Raw genomic sequence first — 21,533 nt, 5'->3', positions numbered from 1 at the left:
TTATTACATACCTCCTATGGGCAACGCCCTGGGAAGTACAAAGAAGATCCTGCCTTAACCCAGGGCTTACGATACCATTAGACAAAAGAGCAAAGCTAATAATGATGTATGGCAAACATCTTGAAAATATATGAAATAAATATTACAGGAGTTCCACTGGGGCAGAAATTGTGGGTGGGGCAGACAGGGAAGGAAAGCTTTGCGCAAGAGCTGAAAAGGATGCAAGAACGATGAGGATGATTCCTCCAAGACAGAACATTTTCTTAAATACAGAAATCTGGAAACTGCACCTGCAAAATCTCCCTCTTAAGATAAATCTCCATAAGAATTGGACAGAACTTCAAAGGGACAAAAATGACCCCAGTTTCAAAAACACAAAATATGTCTGGGATTCTATATTCAGACTAACAGTTAACCCCATCAAAATTCACTCTTTCATCTCTTGGGAAAGAAAGTGAGTGACATTTCGGAGAGTTCTAGAGTTTCTTTGTCACTCCTACGAGCAAACAAGCAAGAGAGTGTCCATCTAAGGCAGTCTCTACCTGCAACTGGCTACTTGGTGCAGTTCCAGCTGAATTGACTAGGGAGCCATTCTACTCAGCATCTAAAGCATGATACACAAGCTGCCAGAACTATAATTTCCTTTAGTTATTAATTAGGGGTGGGAAGGGTCCTAGCACAAGCCAGCCCAAGTCCAAGCATCTTCTAGCATCTGGCAATTTTCTGCATGCACTCAACAGAAGATGTGTAAAAGAAAGTTCACAGCAGCACTATCCTGACTAACCCCAAAGCGGAAACTATCCAAATATGCAACAGTTAATGAATAAATAAACCGTGGTATGTGCAGATAATGGGACACCACAGAACAATGAGAAAGAACAAACTGCTGCCACACAGCACAGTATGGATGAATCTGGCGAGCAGAACACTGAACACAGGCAGTCCTACACAAAGTCAATGTGCTGTATGGTTTTAAATGCATGAGGTTTTATTAAACAAAACAAAACAAGGCGATCTAAGCTATGACATAAGTCAGAAGTGGTTACACTGAGGCAGGGGAAGTTAACCACAAGAAGGGACACTAGGGGGAATTCTGGGGTCCAGAAAAATGTTTACTTTATAAAAACTCATCAAGCTATACATTTATGATAACACTTTTCCGTATGAATGCTTTAATTTTAAAACTGAGAACTCTGTTATATTAAAAAGGATTATGGGGGCCTACCTGCTGGCGCAAGGGGTTAAGTACCGCTCTATGAAGCAATCCACAGCCTCTGCAGGATGAATTTGATCCCCGGCCAGCCAGGGAGCTACCAGCACAGCACAGCAGACCTCTCCTTGACTCGCCCACTGCTCCCCCTCAGCAGTGTATTTCAGTCAGTCTGCCTGTTCTGTTCCCCGCTCTATCTCTGGTGAATCCCCTCACCTCCTGCATCTCTGTCCTGTACCCCAGCTCTTGTATGCATAAATAAATAAATCTTAAAAAAAATAAAATAGGGCCTCCCTGGTGGCGCAAGGGGTTAAGCACCACACTATGAAGCAATCCACAGCCTCTGCAGCTCAAGATCGATCCCTGGACGGCCAGGGAGAAACCCACATGGCACAGCAGACCTCTCCTGTCTCACCCACTGCTCCCCTCAGCAGTGTATTTCAGTCAGTCTGCCTGTTCTGTTCCCCAGTCTGTCTCTGGTGGATCCTCTCACCCTCCACATCTCTGGCCTGTGCCCCAGCTCTTGTATGCATAAATAAATCTTTTTTAAAAATAAAAAATAAAAAGATTATGGTAAGATAAAATTTTTACTTTCCAGTTGAAGAGCTACATGTGATTTACCATTCACAGATCTTTGTTTAAATTATTTTCTATGCTGAAGTTGTCTTATTTGAGCAATAACATGTATATTTAGATGACAAATATATAGTCACAGTAAAATCACAATATTAAAGGAGGATTATCCTAAAATTAAGGATCCCTACTTGCACACAGATCAAAGAGGATTTTATTTGTTACTCTACCACATCAGTCTTGGCATATCACTCTCAGAAGAGGAGAAAAGAGGAGGAGGAGGAAGAAGAGGGGGCAGAAGACTTTTCTTTGAAACCTTATGGGGGAGGGAGTGGGGTCACCAGAACATGTGCTAGTGCTGTACAACTATTTGTTTAAAAATTGTTGCAAGACAAGGGGCAAGGACTAAATGTCCCCAGCAGCTCCCACTCTATTTAAACCACCTGGCTCAGGAAATGGCAAATCAGACTGTGGGCTGATCCCAGCTGAGAGGTGTAACCCTAACAAGCTACAGTCTGCCCTGCCTATGTCACCATGCATTACCTGCCATTACCTACATGCTTTCCTTTCTTATCAATATTCCTAGCACACCTCTCTACAAGTTAACACCAACCAGAGAGAAAACCCTTTCTTGCCCTCAAAGTTCAGCTCTCAAAATGAACACCCATCCGCATAGCTTTGGAAGGTCAAGGTTTTTTCCAGGTGGCCAGTGAAAATGGAGAGTGCAGGGAGGGTCCCAGTGGGGAGCTGCCTTCTGAAAGGAAGTGCAAAAAGAAGCCCCGAGGCCAGAGGCTTGTTTTGATTCCACACAAGCCCAGAGTACCCGCCAGCCCTACAGCCGGCTGGTCCCTGGGGCCCTTCCAAGGACTGCAGCACAATCTTGGCGACAAGGCCGGGAACAGCTCAGGCCGGCAAACCTCGGCCTAAGGTGCTTCAGAACTCCAAGAGACCCTCAATAAATTGTCACCTGTCAATCACTTGACCTAAATACACCAGCCACTGGGGAAATGGGAGGGAGGGGGTTCGTTGGAGCATGCTCAGTGATGGAGATGACATCACTTAATCAATCCTGGGGCCGGGAAGGCTGCATCAGCAGCCTCAAGCGCTGCCAGGAACGTGTCAGCGGGGATCGGGAGGCTCCCATTAACTTGGTCCCTCCCCACGCGATTCGCATACAAAGAGGGCACCATCAGCTACACACGCTGGGGACAGCGGTGGGGGAAGGGAGGGTGGAAAGACTGGTTTATTTCATTTGACATAATGCCTTTACAAACTAAAATTCAATGTTCCCTGCCTCCACCTGCAGCCCTGGCTGCTGCCCTCCCTGCAGAAAGGGAGGAGGGGAAAGGTGGAAAAGAAGATCAAGAGGGAGGGGGACCCTAGACACACAAAGTAACTTCTACTCTTGGCACACAGAGGCCTAGGTGGTTGCGCTCTGAGCCTCCCGGCCCCGCAGACATGGGCACACTGCCTTCTCTCACCCAACGCGAAACATCCTAGGGGTTGCTGACACCAGGGGGCGCGGGGGGGGAGGGTGTCGCCCCCCTGGGCAGGCTGAGTTGAGAGGATGCAGGAGACACACCAGGCCTCCCGGGGTCACCACCCCACCCCACCACCCCACCCCCGCCTTCCACGCGCAAAGCAAGGTGAAACCCTAGATGAGCCGCGTCTACACCGCTGTGGGGGGTCCGAACCGAGGCTAGGAATTTTCCAGCACCTTTTTCTTCCTGTTTTACTGAAAGGAAGATGGTTGAGAAGTGACAAAAGTGTTCGAAAAATCGAACCGAAGATTGGAATCCTTTGCGAATTGCAGAACTCACACTCCAAGCAGAGAACGGGCGTCCCGACTTGAGGACAAGCAGAACACACCACCCACGCGGCGTGGCCGGGGCGGGGAACAATAGGCCCACCCGGGCCCCCACCCCGCGAACAATGGCGGCGCCAAACCCTTCCTCGACCCCCACCCCCACCCTCGCCATCAGGGCCCGCCCTGCCGCCCCCAGTCCACCCTCACCCGCCCAGGAGGAAGCTGCAAGGCGGAGGTGGGGGTAAGGGGGTCTCGACGAGTCCACCCCACAGGGCAGCCCCGCGCGGATGTCCGAAGGGGCGGCCGGAGCAGAGGTGCTCGGTCTGGGCTGTCGGGGCGCAGGGTGCAGCGCGAAAGAGGAGGTCAGACGCCAGGCCACTTACCCCAATCACCACGGTCTCATCGCCTTTGAATTTGGGGATGAATTTGTCCCCGCGGAGGATCTCCGCTTCATTGAGGGGCCGGAACCGGCACATCACTTTGATGCTGCATTCAGCAGGATCCGCCATCTCCACCCGCAGCAGGGAGGGGGCGCGGGGATGGGTGGGGGGCCGGGGCTGTGCACCACGGAGGAGGAGGCCGCGCACCGCACCGACCGCTGCGAGGCCACCTCCCGCAGCCTCCGAAGGCGCTGCTCAGCAGGTCATCGCAAACTCGGCGGGCTGGGCAGCTCCGGCCGCTGCCGAGACTCGTAGGTGGGGGGCCTACTCGCCCTCGGGCCGCCGGCTGCAGACCTGCCTTCCCTGCCCCGCGCGGCGCCCCCGGCCCGCCGGCCCGCGACCACGCGGCGGGTGGACAAGGCGATGCGCAGGGAGCGAGCCTCGCCGGGCTCAGACCTCCCGGGTGCCTGCGCGCTCAGCCATCCTGCATCAGCACCAGCGCGCCCTGCCGCCGCCCCGCCCCGCCCCCAGCCCCGCCCCGCCCCCCAGCCCCGCCCCCCCGCCGCCCCGGGACGGTGGCGTCACTGCGGAGGTCGCCCCGCCCTTCTCTGGTTCTGAGCGTGGCGCATCCCGGGACTTGTAGTCGCTCCACCTGCAGGCAGGACGCGCATTCTTGGGGTGGGTTTCCAGAACACCGGTGGTACCCCCGGGGTGCCCTCCGCGAGCCTGCAGGTTTTGTGTGACTGTCCAAGCCAAGAACACGATGGAAGTCATATCCAAAATTCTGAATTAGTGACTAGATCTGTATCATCATCTCTTTACATCTTTTCATGATCCCAAAGATTAACACTTGTTGAAACAGTGTCCTACTGAGCGGTTACTGAGCATTTTCTCTGCGTTGAACAGTTTAGTAAGCATTGTGGAGAAATTAGGAAGCTGGGTGGGGATGAGCTTTACATGTATATTTGAAGCCAATTATACTCCAAAGTGCCTGTACATAGATAGTAGTTCATAACATATTTTAGGTCATAGATTCCTTTTATAGCTGATGAAAGGTACAGCCCTAGTACAAACCCATACACACCCACAGATTTTGAATGTCATTTGAGGGTGGGGAACAACTTAATCCCTTAAACTAACAGGTCAAAAACCTCTTGTTACTATTTATTGTAATACCATTAACAGATAACCTTAGTCTAATGCCTACTAAAAATCCTGTATATGAATAGATACAGATCAAGTACAAAAGTCCATAACAAAATTCACCAGGCCATGTGATCAGATTTCCTCCTATATATTAGTCTCATCTTTTTCCACTTTTTGTCTAAGAGTTTACATGTTACAAGTATACTATCTGTGGCTTCACCCACTGACAACTTGCTGTTTGCTTCTGATACTTTGTTTAAGCACATCCATGCCTTGTTACTAAGTAAGTGTGTTAGGGCTGTTATGGTAGAAAATGTGGGTATCTATCTTGAGGCACTGAAGGAAAAGGAGATTTATCGGAAGAATATAGGTTTATCTTACTTATTTAAGAAATGATGAAACACTGGGCCAGGTAACAGGTAGGATACTTCTGGTCCCTGTGTTATCCTTACTCTATCATTCAAGATCATCCCTCCCAATATCAGAAAGCCCAGCTGCCCACTAATGCCTAATGTCTCACTCTTTCACATTAGATAAGGATAGATGTTTGTTGAGAGTTTTTCTTTCAAAAATTCTAGGTAACATCTATATTGACTTGGGTTTAGTTTGGGATCCACTCCTAGACCACTCAACCAGAGTCAGGACTTTGTAAGATCTTGGAAGAATCTCACAGTGGGAAGGTTCCTAAGAGAAGAGGGATGTAATTCCCAGTAGGACAAGGTACTGGGCTGGCAGAACGATTAGATTTTCACTGTCCCTTTCCATTGCTACCTCATCCTTGAAGGCTCAGTTCAACTCTCCCTCCTGAGGAAAACTTGCCTGACTCTCACATTGGGTCAGCAGTCTTCCTATCCTCGCAATCTCCTCTGTACAAGCACTGTACTTCCATGAGCAATGACTCTACTTCATCTTTGTATCTCAAGAAATCCAAGTTGGGGCCTCCCTGGTGGTGCAAGGGCTTAAGACACAACCTATGAATTTATCCGCAGCCTCTGCAGCACGAGTTCAATCCCTGGCTAGGGAGCTGCCCACATGGTGCAGCAGACCTCTCCTGACTCACCCACTGCTCCCCTCAGCAGTGTATTTCACTCAGTTTGCTGTTCTGTTCCCTGCTCTGTCTCTGGTGAATCCTCTTACCCCCCACACTTCAGGCCTGTACCCAGTTCTTGTATGCATAAATAAATAAATCTTTACAAAAAGAAAAAAGAAATCCAAGTCAGAGGAAAGCTCTGTCTGAGTGAGAATCCCAGTGCAGTCACTTACTAGTACAGGACCCATGGCAAGACTCACTTTCCTCATCTCTAGCATCAGAATAACGTCTCATATGGCACCATTGTCAAGGGGGCACTCACCTACAGTCTAATTTTACTCTAAATATAAACTTTAATAAATTCACCAAAGTATTAGTAATAAAAAAATAAGGTCTCATATAATGTTTGAGGGAATTGAAAGAAGTAATTAAATTTAAAATTTAAAGCACCTAACATGGTGCCTGACATTGTATATAAACCCTTGAATGTCAAATATTATTACTGTCATTATTATTATTATTATTAAATGTTGAACAAATTATAGGATAACAATAAACATTTGCTTACATTTAGCTTACATTCAAATATACCTGGGAATACAAGTTCTCTGTCTAGCTGAGAAGACAGACCTACTAAAATCAACTTTTCCACACCATTGTGAATAGTACCAAATTGATTTCCTGTCCTCAGATGTAGTGGAAAGTAGGCTTAAGCAAGCCCAAGTGCTACTTCCTTTTATTTTTTTTAAAGATTTATTTTTATTTATTTATACAAGCACTGGGTACAGTCAGAAGCGCAGGAGGGTGAGAGAATTCACCAGAGCCAGAGCGGGGAGCAGAGCAAGCAGAAGGACCGAAGTACACTGCTGAGGGGAGCAGCGGGCGGCAGGAGAGGTCTGCGCGCCATGTGGGACCCTCCTCTGGTGGCCGGGGAGCAGCCGGGGATCGAACGGGTACTGCAGAGGCTGCAGGCAGCTTCCCAACCCAGCGCTCAACTGCTGCACCACCAGGGAGGCCCCCAAGTGCTACTTTCTCATCTGTTTTCACTCTAGTCATTCTCAGGCTCTGACTCAGCTACCCATCATCTTCAGTGGTCAATTTCATTACATACCGGAGAGGCCATCCCAATTTCTGAGCTCATCAGGACATACCCAGAGCCTCATAATACTGGTTTGTCTAAGGAGGTCAGACCATAGATACCCTGGGGTAGGTAGGGACCAGCCTGTGTGTCCCTGGGTTCACACTTCATTGATTTGTTCATCTATCCATCCATCAAACACTAGCTGAGCAGTGACATTTGCTGTCACTGCATAATCTTAAATTCATTAAGTGAACTCTCTTCAAGGGCACTAATATAGCTCATGCCCTCCCTACTTGAAGGGAGGTTCAAAATAAGTCATTTCCCTCAGGCAATTTAGAAACAAATGAGAGTACAGAGAAAAGCTGTTCAGCAGTGGCCGAGAAAGCTCAGTTGAAGATCTGAGCTAGGAAGGTTTCCAAAAAAGGTGGGGGGCACAGAGAACAAAGGAAAAATTAAATTAACAACATCAAAATGATAAACTTTTATGCCTCAGAGGATATGATCAACAGGGTAAAAGACAATTCACTGAATGGGAAAAGTATTTACAAATCATATATTTGATAAGGGATTGATATGACAAATATATGAAGACTCCTACAAATCAACAACAACAGAATATAATTTAATATAAGCAAAGGGGGGCTCCCTGTTGGTGCAGGGGTTAAAGACACAGCACTGTCAAGCTATCGCCAGCCACTGCAGCATGAGTTCCATCCCCAAGCAGGCCAGGCAGCAACCCACATGGCACAGCAGACCACTCCTATCTCACCGCTGCTCCCCTCAGCAGTGTGTTTCAAAAGGTCTGCCTGTTCTGCTCCCCACTCTCTCTGGTGAATCCTCTCACCCCCCACACCTCTGATGTACACCCCAGTTCTTGTATGCATAAATAAAAAAATAAACATTTAAAAAATAAAAATAAGCAAAGGACTTGAATAGACTTTTCTCCAAGTAAGGTATACAGAAAACCAATAAGTACATGAAAAGCTGCTCTACATCACTATTAAGAAATGCAAATCAAAACCATAATGAGATACCACTTCGCACATCCATGAGGATGGCTACATCAAAAATACCCAAAAAATAAAAACACTAAGGAGATGTGAGAAATTAAAACTCTTGTGCACTGTTGGTAGGATTGTAAAATAGTACAGCTGCTATAGAAAACAGTAGAGCAGTTCCTAAGAAATTAAAAATAGATTACCATATTCCACTTCTGGATATATATACTCCAAGAATTAAAATCAGGAACTCAGTTACTTATATATCCATGGTCATAGCAGCATTATTTTCAATAGCTAAAATATGAAGAGCTAAACATTCATGTGTAGATGAAAGTATCAATAAAATGTGGCAAATACGTACAATGGAATACTGTTTAGCCCTTAAAGGAAAGAAATGACACATGTTAGAACATGGATGAACCTTGAGGATACTATGCTAAGTGAAATAAACAGGCAAAAATGCATTGCTATTGTATGAATTATTCCATTTATATGATGTACCTGGAGTATCAAATTCACAGAGACAAAAAGAATGGTGGCTCCCAGCAGCTTAGGGAAGGGGGTTGTGGGTATTATTAGGAAGATAAAAAATATTCTGGAAATAGGTGTTGGTGACGATTGCATAATAATGTGAATGTACTTAATAATCTGGACTGTACATTTAAAAATGATGAGAATGGTCAATTTGATATAAATTTACAAGATATAAATTTAATGCTATTGTGCTATATTTTACCATAGCTCTAAATGCATAGGACCCCTTGTGCATGGTTTTGTTGGCATTGTAAATTGTAAATTGGTACAGCCACTATGGAAAACAGTATACAGTTTCCTTAAAGATCTAAATTAGAACTACTGTATGATCCAGCAATTCCACTTTTGGCTATTAATCTGAAGGAAATAAAATCACCATCTTCACCCCCATGTTCACTGCAGCATTATTTACAAAGACAGGGAAACAACCTAAATGTCTGTACATGGATGATTAGAGATATAAGTATGAAACAGTATCTGTCCATTCATATATATATATGAATGGAACATTATTCAGTCACTAAAAAGGAGGAAATTCTGCCATTTGTGACAATGTGGATAGAATTTGAGGTCATTATGCTAAGTGAAATGAGTCAGACAAATAAAGATACTGTACGATGTCACTATCTGTGGAGTCAAAAAAAAAAGAGATCATAGGGGCCTCCTTGGTGGTACAAGGGATTAAGTCACAGCACTATGAAGCTATCCGCAGCCACTGTAGCAGGAGTTCAATCCCGGGCCAGGGAGCTGACCCACATGGCGTGGCAGACCTCTCCCGTCTCACCCTCTGCTCCCCTCAGCAGTGTATTTCAGGGAATATGCCTGCTCTGCTCCCCACTCTGTCTCTGGTGAATCCTCTCACCCTCCTGCACATGTTGCCAGAACCCTAGCTCTTGTATGTATAAATAAATAAATCTTAAAAAAGAAGATCATAGGGGCCTCCCCAGTGGCACAGGGATTGAGTGCTGGGTTGCGAAGCTGTCCGCAGCCTCTGCAGCGCCGGTTCGATCCCCAGCTGCTGGGCGAGGGTCCCACATGGCATGCAGACCTCTCCTGCCGCCCGCTGCTCCCCTCAGCAGTGTCCTCTGTCAGTCTGTCTGTTCTGTTCCACGCTCTGGCTCTGGTGAATTCTCTCACCCTCCCACGCTTCTGACTATACCCACTGCTTGTATAAATAAATAAATAAGTCTTTAAAAAAAAAAGATCATAGATCAAGAAGACAGATTGGTGGTTGCCAAAGTGGGAGCTAGGGAGCTGGTGAAATGAGTATTCACAAGATATAAACTATCACTTTTAAGATAAGTAACTCTGAAGAATGTAATATATACAGCATGGTTACTAACAATCCTATATTGTATATTTGAAAGTTACCAAGGGAGTAAATCTTAAAGGTTTTTAATCACAGGAAAGAAATTGTAACTAAGTTGACAAATGTTAACTATTAACTAAGCACCTTATGGTAATCATTTCACTATATATGTAATTATGTATATATATATAATCATTATGTTATATATCAACTATATCTCAATTTAAAAAAACAATAAAGAAAAAAGTAGACTAGAATGTAGTTATCAGGAGTCAGGGCCTGGGGGTAAAGGGGATGTGTTGGCCCAAGAGTATAGCTGTAAGTCCAGTAGTTCCAATTGTGTGATACACAGCATGGTGATTCCAGTTAGGTACAACATTAACAGCTAAGAAAATAGATCTCACATGGTAATTATGTGATAATGATGGAGCTATTGCCATAGAAGAAATCATATTGTAATATTTATGTATACCCAGTCAACAGGTTGTACACCATAAATACGTACAACACTATCAATTATAATAAAGTCTGAAGGACACAAATAAATGCTGGAAGGGAGAAAACATTTAAAAAGGGGGAAGAGAGATGTTTTTGCCAGTTGGAATTAATTCCCTGGCACCATTCTCCCTATTGTGTAGCGAGAACATGTCCCTAAGCTCAGTGTTTTTCTACTTTTTTCACCCAGAGCCCTGAATTTTTTCCTATAAGAATTAATGCTGGAGCCTCCCTGGTGGCACAAGGGAGCTGTTAAAGACAGCTCTATCAAGCTATCACCAGCCACTGTAACCTGAGTTCAATTCCCAGGCCAGGCAGGGAGGTGACCCACATGGTGCCCCAGACCTCTCCAGTCTTGCCCGCTGCTCCCCTCAGCAGTATATTTCAGTAGATCTGCCTGTTCTGCTCCCCACTCTGTCTCTGGAGAATCTTCTTACCCTCCGTACCTCTGGACTACACCCCAGGTCTTGTATGCATCAATAAATAATTTTTAAAAAAAGAGAAGGGGGCTTCCCTGGTGGCGCAAGGGGTTAATATGCAAACTATGAAGCTATCCACAGCCTCTGCAGCACAAGTTGGATCCCCAGCTGGCCAGTGAGCTACCCACATGGCACAGCAAACCTCTCCTGTCTTGCCCGCTGCTCCCCTCAACAGTGTACTTCAGTCAGTCTGCTTGTTCTGATCCCCACTATGTCTCTGGTGAATCCTCTCACCCCCAGCCTCTGGCCTGTACCCAAGTTCTTGTACGCATAAATAAATAAATATTAAAAAAATAAAATAAAATGAATCTCAGTGGCTGTGTCAGTTCCTGGCTGCGGCCCATATGACAGAAGTTGTAGCAGCAGCTTCTTGCAGTAGGACCATCTCCATATCTTGGATATACAGGGCATGAGCAGAGCAGAGAGAATGGAGACTCCACACCAGATTTGAGAGGAGGTTTAGAAATGCAACCACTGAGGAACTGTGTTCTTCCCTCAGTGAAAGATGTGGAACTGATACCTCTACCTCAAACCAGGTTAGAGGATGTTGGCCCCTAAATGAAAGGGATATGATCAAATCCTTCTGTAATTCAGGGGAGATCCAGCTGGACCACCCAAACTTACTTTCCTTCTCAGAGCTTCACTCCTCACCATTCTCCAAATACTGCGCCCATCTTGTCAGCGCTGACTCTTTACATATGCCCAAAGGATCGTCCCTGCTCCTCTGCTTCGCTAAGTCCTACCTGTCCCCCAAGAATCTGTAAGATTTTCTCTAAAACTTCCCTTATATGGGATTTCTATTTGGGGTGATGAAAAAGTTCTGGAACTAGGGAGTGGACATGATTGCACATTGAGAATATAGTCAATGTTGCTGAATTATATACCCTACGGTGATTAATATGGTAACATTTATGTATTGTGTGTTTTACCACAACTAATAGAATGTGATGTTTAAAAACCTCCCTGAACATCTCTAAAGCTTTGCCTTCTCTAGTCATTGGTCAGACTTGGCCCCCAAGTAGTTGCTGCCTGGCAGTAAGGTTGCCGTTGTCTGGTTCTGCCCTCTAGTTCTTTCCACTTCACAGTATTTTCCATTGTGTTAAATGTTTTATGAATATGTCTTTCCCTTTATGTTGTGGGGATCATGTATTATTTACATGTCTGATAAAATCTGAATGCCCAATCCATGTCTATCGTGTTCATAATGGCAAGGGTAAAGGAAAAAAAACATGAACCCTGAAATGATGCTGTTACATTGTAGATGGAGTGTGGAGCTGAGGATTCCACACTTTTCATTCCAGATCTGCTGCTAGCAAGTTCTGTCTTTGGAAATTGTATTTAACTTCCTTTAATTATTATTCTTTACATATCAGTTGAAATTGGTGCTGAAAATATTATCTATTCTAGATAAGTGAGAAGAGAAAAATATGTGATAAATTGCTTTGGAAATAAAATCTGGGAGAAGTTGTGAAATGATTGGGGGGAATGATGTGAGAAAGAGAAAAAAAAAGGCATATCTTAATATACAGTTAATTATTCCAAGGCCTACGATAGTACCAGACACAGAGCAGTAATTCAATACGTGTCTTTCTTTCATTAAAGTTCATTATTACAAGGGCTGGCATAATACCAGGCACAAAGTAGCAACTCAGTAAACGTCTTCCACCCATTCATTCAACAAATGTGGATTTTCTGTTGCAGAAATGAATCCCCAAGATTCCTAACAAATGAATCATTCACTTCAGGGAATGATCAGGCCCTGCATCCCTGATTTCTGCTCATGGTCAAATTAACAGGTATGGTGCTCTCTTCCAGGACAGCACCTGCTCTATTCTCTTCCTTTCTGACCCTGCACAGCCTTTTCCAGGCAGGGATTTTTTTTTTTAAGATTTATTTATTTATGCATACAAGAACTGGGGTGTTGGTCAGAGGTTGAGGTGAGTAAAAGGACTCACCAGAGACAGAGTGGGTAACAGAACAGGCACATCTACTGAAATACACTGCTCAGGGGAACAGTGGGCTAGACAGGAGAGGTCCGTTGTGCCATGTGGATTAGCTCCCTGGCTGGCCTGGGATCAAATTCATGCTGCAGTGGCTGGTGATAGCTTGATAGTGTTGTGCCTTTAACCCCTGTGCCACCAGGGAGGCCCCTCCAGGCAGGGATTTACAGGACCTTTGACACATTAATGCAAACAGGAATTCACCAGGTAGCACAGGTTAAGAGCATCCCCAGCTACCATTTCTATTAATGCCTTTACCAGCCACACTTACATGGCCCTAAAGCTTCACTGTAGAGATGAAACAGAAGATGGAGATGTATCTGGATTGTTCAGGCAACAATAAACTTTGACTGGCTTGAGCCTGGTAGACATCAAGGCCAAAGCATGTGAATTCCCTCCAACCCCTTTTTATCTCCTGAGTTCTCAGAATCATTTCCTGAGCACTCTGCTTCTCTCTATTCAGCCGCTCCTAGAGAGCGGTTTCTGTCCCAGTCTCTACTGGCAGTAGGAAGTGTAAATTGAAGCAATTATCTGGATTGTTCAAGGAAAAAAGGCTCAAAAATTCTTCTGCCTGAGTGATCTAGGTAATTGCTTCAATTTTCACATCAGCTCCTCATCTTCAGCAGTCACTAGTACAGCCATTTAACTCAGAACCTGGGGTCTGCAGGTTCTTGTGTGGGTTTAATTGTTTCTGATTGCCCAGGCCCTGTTCCATTCCAGAAGTACAAAAAAATCTGCCCTAGTGAAGATTAAAAACCAAATGAACAGATGAAAATGTTTTTAAAGATGTTGAAAAAATTCCTTTAAAGCTTGCAAAAATAATCTATTGCATGGAATTAGAAACCTGGATATCTTTTAAAATTTACCTCCTTGGTTCAGATAACCCAGCTCAGTGGGAATGGAGCAACGGTATCACTTCCCTTTAACATGACATTAGCTGATCAGAAGGTAAAAGCCCTTTCACTTCTAGAAGAGCTGACACAGCGACTGAGATTCATTTTACTAGATTAGACCTCTAATATTAATTCTTACAGGAAAAAAATTCAGGGCTCTGGGTGGAAAAAATAGAAAAACACTGAGTCTGAGGAGGAAGAGGAAAGGAGAGCGAAAAGCCAAACTCTGAGCCTTGGATCGGGAAGGGCTGCAAGAGGGGGGCAGGGTGGTACCAGTGAATGAGAACCACCAGGTTGCATGTGGGTACTGGCCAGGCCAGGGTAGGAGTAAAGGTGCCGGAGGTGAGGGCCATGGAAGCCCCGGCCTGTCTCAGGACTGTGTTGGCACAATCCCATGTAACCTGGATGTCAATGATTTCCTCATCTTCCAACAACTGGGTCTCAATTCTTTTGGGCTCTGGAGACAGACTCCAGCATTGGTAGTTCCTCTAAAAATCCACTTACAGGAAAGCATTAAGAAGTAATGTAAGCTTTACTAAAAATGTGCCTGGAATCACAGATGAGAGATTTCCATTTCATACCCCACAGTGAACTACTTAAAAAAATCACTAAATATATGTCATGTCTCCAAATAGATCCCATGCATTGCCATCATGCAACCACAGAGGGTCTCCTTCCCTCCCAACATGCTACATGACTCCTGACCTTCCTTGGTCCTTGACACAGAGCCAGGCACTGGTGTCCGAGCTGTGTCACAGGCCTGCAGCCCAGAGCTCATCGCTGTGCTCCGCAAAATACAGGGGCTCCTTGAGTCAACTGCTGCACCCTCCTCAGACACTGTGGGGAAAAAAGAATAAACATAAACATATTTTTTATTACCCACAATGGAGAAATACAGCAGCATCCTCAGCAAATCAATTGCTTGAATATACATATTAAATAAAAACACTATGACTTCCAATGTTGATGGGGTTCCCTATAGAGAATCTCCTTTATTTTTGAAGTAGTAAATAAGATGGGGGTTTTCTTTAACAGAAGTCAAAAGTACTCCAAGACTAGAAGTCTTTTTTCCAACTATTGTTACTTAGCTGTTGCTGTGTTACAAATTACTGCAATGCCTAGTGGTTTATAACAACGTAGTTATCTCACAGTGGGTCAGGAATCCAGCACCAATTACTGCATCCTACGGCCCAGGTTCTGTCTCCCATGTGGCCAGGGCTGCAACCATCTCAAGGGTTAATTGGGGAAGAATGCAAGAATCCACCTCCAAGCTCACACATGTTGTTGACAGGCTTCCATTCCTCATGGGTTGTTGGCCAGAGGACATCCTCAGTCCCTGTCACATGAGCCTCCCAAGAGCAGTAGGCATCATCAGATGCCTACTTGTTTTTGCCATACACCACTGATTTGAAGCACATCCATAGGTTCAGCACACATTCCATTGGAAGAGATTACACTCACATGTAAATATCAGGAGGCATAGATTATTGGAGCCATTGTAGAGGCTTCCTGTGATGACCAATTAATGAATTAAATGTCACTTATTGATCACTTACACTGAAATAGAGCAGAATGTACAACTTTGCAAACAGACCCTTTGTCAGGGAGCTTCAGGTTAACTGGGAGACAAAATGTATGGAAATTATAAAAGAAATATTAGCATGCTAAGCAAAAACCAAAGTTATCAAACTTCAAATTAAACTTCTTAAAAATATAAAATCCTGTACATTAAAAAAATCATAAAAATAGTAAAATAGAACAATCAAGACAAATTTTTACAACATATATGACAGTCAACATCTTTAACAAGAAATTCTTGCAAATCAATGATAGTTGTAAATGTACAGTAGACAAACTAGCAAAAGCATAAAAACTCAAGAATTACAAATTACCTTTTTTTAAGATTTATTTATGCATACAAGAGCTGGGGTACAGGCCAGAGATGCGGGGGGTGAGAGGATTCACCAGAGACAGAGCGGGGAACAGAACAGGCAGACTGACTGAAATACACTGCTGAGGGGAGCAGTGGGCGAGTCAGGAGAGGTCTGCTTTGCTATGTGGGTTTCTCCCTGGCCAGCCAGGAATCGAACTCATGCTGCAGAGGCTGCGGATTGCTTCATAGTGCAGTGCTTAAGCCCTTGCACCACCAGGGAGGCCCCCTACAAATTATCTTTTAATGCATGAGAAATCATTCATCCTTATTAGTAACTAGAGGAATGCCTGTTAAGTTGGCAGAGATTACAAAGAGTAGTAACATCCAATTTTGTAAAATATATCAGAAAGGCAGCCTCCTTTTTCACTGATAGGTAACAACTCTGAGCAGGCAACAGAAATCAAACCCTAAAAAGTAAACAGGTACAGACTTCCTGCTGAAAATGACAGAAGCACCAGACATAGCAGCTCCTGTACCTTTAGGGGACAAAACATGCAAAGATGTATAGACTAAAATTGAAAAAGTGGGTGGGAAGTCACTAGAAATCTTTAAGTATGAGAATACTTAAAAGAGTTGAGGGCCCAGTTAGAAATAGCAGTTTTATATTTTGAATTCAGGGGTGGAATTTTGGAGAGGCTCATCATTCTCTCCATGGGCTCTCTGATCTTGCTTCTTTGGCTTCACTGTCCAGCCAAGTCAAACAACTAGACCTTACTGAATGGAGACTTGGATAAATAGCTCCAGTCTATTGGGCTCCTTTCATCTTTGATATTTAAGGGTATTGGCCTGACAGTTACATATCACCTCTCCTAGGGAATGGAACTGGACATACCAGTGTGACTTCAAGGAAGTTACATAATCCTGGTTTTGTTACTTAGGATTCTTTTGGTTGCAAGCAATGGAAATCTACTTCAGCTAGCTCAAGAAAAAGGGGAGGGAAGGAAGGAGGGAGGGAGGGAGGGAGGGAGGGAGGGAGGGAGGGAGGGAGGGAGGGAGGGAGGGAGGGAGGGAGGGAGGGAGGGAGGATGTGAAGTATAATTCCTAAAGAACTAAGACTGGGCTGCAGCTGGGCTCAGAAACTAGGATCAGGGACTTGAACATTTTAAGTTTCTCTCTGCCTTGTCTTTGCTCCTTTCTGAACTCATTTTCTTTTATTTCTCTCTGTATCTTGGTTCTTTAGCATCTCCAGGATACTTCACAGACTACTCAGCCCTAGCATCTCAAAACTCTGTGTGTCTAACAAATTGGAGATTTATGAAAGCTCTGGCTCTCTCAGCCCTTATTTCAGCTTCTGCGGAAGGACTCTGATGGCCTCCGCTCAGGTAAGCTGCCTCTGCTGGACAAATCAACTATGACCAAGGGCAGCACCATGTTTAACAATCATGGTTGTTAGAAATAATCCCTTAACCAAGTGGTTTGGGTGCGGACCTCCTTCAGGCAGGTCCAGGAAGAGGGAAGAGCTGGGAAAACACCATGGTGCTGATAGCAATGAAACTTGGAATAAGAGAGGCCATGAAAGAGACCTATCCTTTCCCCTGCAGAATTCTGACTCAGCCATATTCAACAATATGTGACCTCCATCACATCACTCATTTCAGATTTGGTTCTACCAGAGGTAAGTGCCCCATTTTCTGCTTCTCTCTGCCATTTGTGTGCGCACGCACACACACACACACACACACACACGCGCTCATGACATTAAGTAGAATCCAGATCTAACATGATGTGATCAGCCTGCCACCCACAGCCTCTGCTTTGGGAAGCCAGCTGACTTACTTGGTCAGGTGTGCAGTGGATAGAAATGGAAATGGGCCAAGTTGCAGCCCAGACTTATTTCTTCAGGTGTGCTTAGGAATCTGGAGGTGGCTTTATTTTTTCCTTAAGTGACCCATTTGCTTTTGAGAGGAGAGAGAGACTAACAGAATTATCAAGGAATTAACTGGATAAAAGACTCTAAACTGACCCAGAAAAGAGATGAATTTGGTATAGCACTTAAAAAAATCCAACCTTGCCAACACCAGTGAAGCTTCTAGGCTCTACTAGTATAAGCAAGTGGTTGTAAGCAGGGTGACAGCTTGAACCCACTTGGCAAACAACTCCCCAACCATATTTGAAGGACTTCTTACTCCTACAATACACATATTGGCAGCATTTAGCTTTTTAATTCTGATTAATGAAAACTAACAGTTTATGTGGTTTCTTTGTCCATTTTTAGTGATATTCATCTTGCCTTTTCAGCAAATATTAGCATCAGCCTTGAAAATTAAATCCAAGGATCAGTTTTATTCTATTTAATCCATATAAGCACTCAGTTATGTGTGTGTGAAATTATATATATACACATACATGACAGAGATCTTTACTCTAGTGTCTTCAAAAATTCATTCATTCATTCCGCAGATATCTATAAAATACCTTAATGCCAAATAGTGATCTTGGTGCTGAAGATGCAACAGTGACAGACAGAGGAGGCTTACATTCCAGAGAAGGCAAACAACAAACATCTGTGGGCCTGCTATGTCACACAGCAGTAAATGCAATGAAGAAAAGAAAGGAAGGGTAAAGGTCTAGAGTATGTACTATTCTTGTTCAGGTGATGAGGAGTCAAAAGAAACTTGGAAATACACTTCAATCCTTACACTCTAGCAGGGAAAAATATACATACTAACACATGAGAAATTAAGAAGAAAAAAGAAGGGAAGGAAGAAGGAACAGAAGGAAGATATTTGTTGGCTATTTCTGTGTAACAAATCACTCCAGTATGTAGTGGCCTAAAACAGCCACAAAGTATTCTTTCTTTATGGGTTACTGGGCATTTCTGCTGAGCTAGGACAGGCCCTGAGGAGCCGGGCTGGACTCCCTCACAGAGCAGGGGATTAGCTGGTGTTCTGCTGGTCTAAAAAGGCCTTCCCTCTGCTCCACACCCCATGAGTCTCTCACATCACTTCTGGAGGCCAGCCCACGCTTGTTCTCATGGCCAGGTAGAGGCACCAGAGTGAGCCAGCACAACTGGGCATGAGATTAAGTGAAAATATGCAAATTCTTTCCTGTTCTCTGATTGCTGCTCATTTGCTAATGTTGATCAAGACAAGCCACACAACTGAGACCAAAGACAGAGAGGGAGCTACCAAGTCATAGGACAAAATGTGTAAATAAGGCCTGAATCATGACCCCCACAGATTTATACACTGAAGTCCTAACCTCCAAAGTTAATACTTCAACTAAGTACTAACTTAGGGGTGAGAGGTCCTAGGAGGTAACTGTGGTTAAATAAGGTCATAAGAGTACAGCTGTGATCTATTAGGACTGTCGCCTTATAAGATGAGGCTCTCTCCACCATGTGACGACACAGTGAGAAGGCAACCATCTCCCGTCAGGAGGAGACCTCTCACTGGAACCCGACCCTCCTCCTACCTGCTTCTTGGACTTCCAGAACTATGAGAAAATAACATTCTGTTGTGTAAGACGCCCAGTCTGTGGTATTTCATTATGGCACCCTAAACTAAGATCGACGAACACACAGAAGTTATTTCCTACCACAAGGAGGGAGTGAGGTGGGGAAGCAGGGAGGAAGAGGAAGGAGGTAGGGCAGGAAGGACAGTAAGGGACAGAGTGGTTTACTTATATTTATTTAATAATGTGTCTACTTGATAATATGGTCTTGCAATTCTGAATGTTGCTAAGAAAATATGGTAGCTTTAATGTGATGATCATTTCACAAGACACAAAAGGTAGAATTATGCCGTCTACCTGAAACTAAAATAATGCTGTTTGTCACTTATATTTCAATTAAGATGTGGATAGTAGAAAAAAATGAATAAATCCTATTCTTCTCCATCTGAAAGTGGGCTGTGTGCCCCGTGACAGTCCCCATCTGCGAGCAGGAGGCGTCAGAAGTCTGAGGGGGCCAGGAAGAGAGAAGGGGCCAGGGGCAGCCTCACTTTCATGCCAAAAACAAATGGGAAAGGTTGGGGATTTTCCATGCGTGGGACAAAACAAGCTAGTGGAAAATGTTCTGGTTGTGCTGGAAACAACTTTTCTCGCAGCCTACTCTTCTTTTTTCCAAATGTCAGGTAAGCCTTATGAATAGATTTTAAAAGCAAAAGATGTTTTCATATTTAGTTGAGTTTGATGACTCCTATAGGCCTCCCTGTGCTAAAATAGAAATACAAGTGACTCTAACTAGCAAACCCACCTCAACGTAATTTGGGTTGAGCTACTACAAGATAATATCAAAAGAAAACATTTGTTTACTCATTTAATTACATTGGTCATAAGACTGACAGAGGACATTGCAGTACACAGCTCTGGAGACTCTTTCAATTCAAACATTAATGTATATTTTTGTTACCACAGGAGCTACTAAGATAAGCAAGACAGGGTTTCTGTCTTCCTGAGTTTAACATCTAGTGGAGGAACTAAGATATGGAAAATAATCATATGGATTTGGGGCTTATCTTTGTACATTCAGAGAAGGGACCCGAGGCTTTCACAGGGTAAGGCCGTGTTCTTACAGGAGAGAGGAGTGTTGGGTCCCCTTTAGGGGAGTGGCAGACAGACCCACTGTCAGCACCTATATAGGGAAACATGCCTCATGCAGGTGGAAGGTGTCAGGTTCTCACTGGACCTCTCTGTTTGGGAGGTTGGACATTGATGGGTTCCAGCGGCAGTGGTACTTGAGGTACTGGGGTTGCCCTTGGCCTTGTGGATAACTCAAAGACCCCCTTCCTCTGTGCTCAGGCACCAGAAGTGGGAGAAGGAAGGTTTAGGAGAATCACTTCTCTTTCCACGAAGGGGGCCCACTCACCAAGGAAAGGCGTCACAGGACTGAGTGACTCAGGAACGGCCATTTCATGGCTTCTTCATGCCCAGGCACGGGCTGAATGGTTTCCATATACGGACTCTGTAGAGACCCACCACCCCTGCTGGCCTGCTGGGACCATCTGGCCCCTGGTTGCCCCTGGTGCCTCCTCTTGGAGGAACATACTGCCCACACTCACCAGTCTTACCACTTGCAGGAAGAGGAAGGGTTTTCTTGGTGGGAAGGGTGGAGAGAGGTGTGTAGAGTAGACAAGACAGCTGTTTCTTAGGCTGGGGTCCCTGGATGTAGAGCCGGACAGGAATTCCAGGAAGCACTTTCTTTAAGAGTCAGGGAAACGGTGAGTGAGGCACAGCGCAGGGGCTCCACAAGCTTTTGTGTCCCTTTGTCAGTCAGTCATTAGTGTGTGCCACCCCCTCCCAGGACAGAAACAGGGCATTTTTCCAGGCAAGGGAACAGCTGGGAGTTGTTAACAGCCAGGACTCCCAGTGTCCTGGAGGGGAGAACAAGCAGGTAAAGGGCCAGGCGGGACATGATATTGCCCACATCAGGGGCACAGGCTCAGCAGAGAGAAGGACCTACATGTGTGAAGAGCACGTCACGTTCAGAGCCCAATTCTGCTGGAGTGTAAATGATGAGGATGTAAGTACAAGGGAAGGGATGCAGGGGAAAAACTGTAGAGTTGTGAGGTGCCAACAACATGTCCCATGGCTATGTCTCTCAAATGGCTGGTGTTGAGACCAGATGGGGCGCAGCAGACAAGATGTAACTCCATCAACTAGAAAAGCTATATATTCATTTTTTAAGATACAGTTTTGACAGTCATGATGACATTCAACATGC

General features: G+C 44.7%; 1 protein-coding gene across 1 annotated transcript in view; it reads right to left on the bottom strand.

Annotated features, from left to right (window-relative positions):
- Window positions 1-4,099, bottom strand: part of KIF5C (kinesin family member 5C) — a gene marked incomplete at both ends in the record, with an annotated part of 143,296 nt that extends 139,197 nt beyond the window's left edge. Inside the window, one exon of the mRNA XM_084254976.1 lies at window positions 3,974-4,099. Coding sequence (XP_084111102.1) covers window positions 3,974-4,099 — 126 coding nt within the window. The remainder of the gene's footprint in view (window positions 1-3,973) is intronic.
- Between the last annotated feature and the right edge of the window lie 17,434 nt (window positions 4,100-21,533).

Source organism: Talpa europaea, assembly GCF_964194135.1.
Source record: "Talpa europaea genome assembly, chromosome: 1".
NCBI lineage: Eukaryota > Metazoa > Chordata > Mammalia > Eulipotyphla > Talpidae > Talpa > Talpa europaea.
Note: the sequence above shows the minus strand (reverse complement) of the source record. Positions and strands in the feature narration are given on the sequence as shown.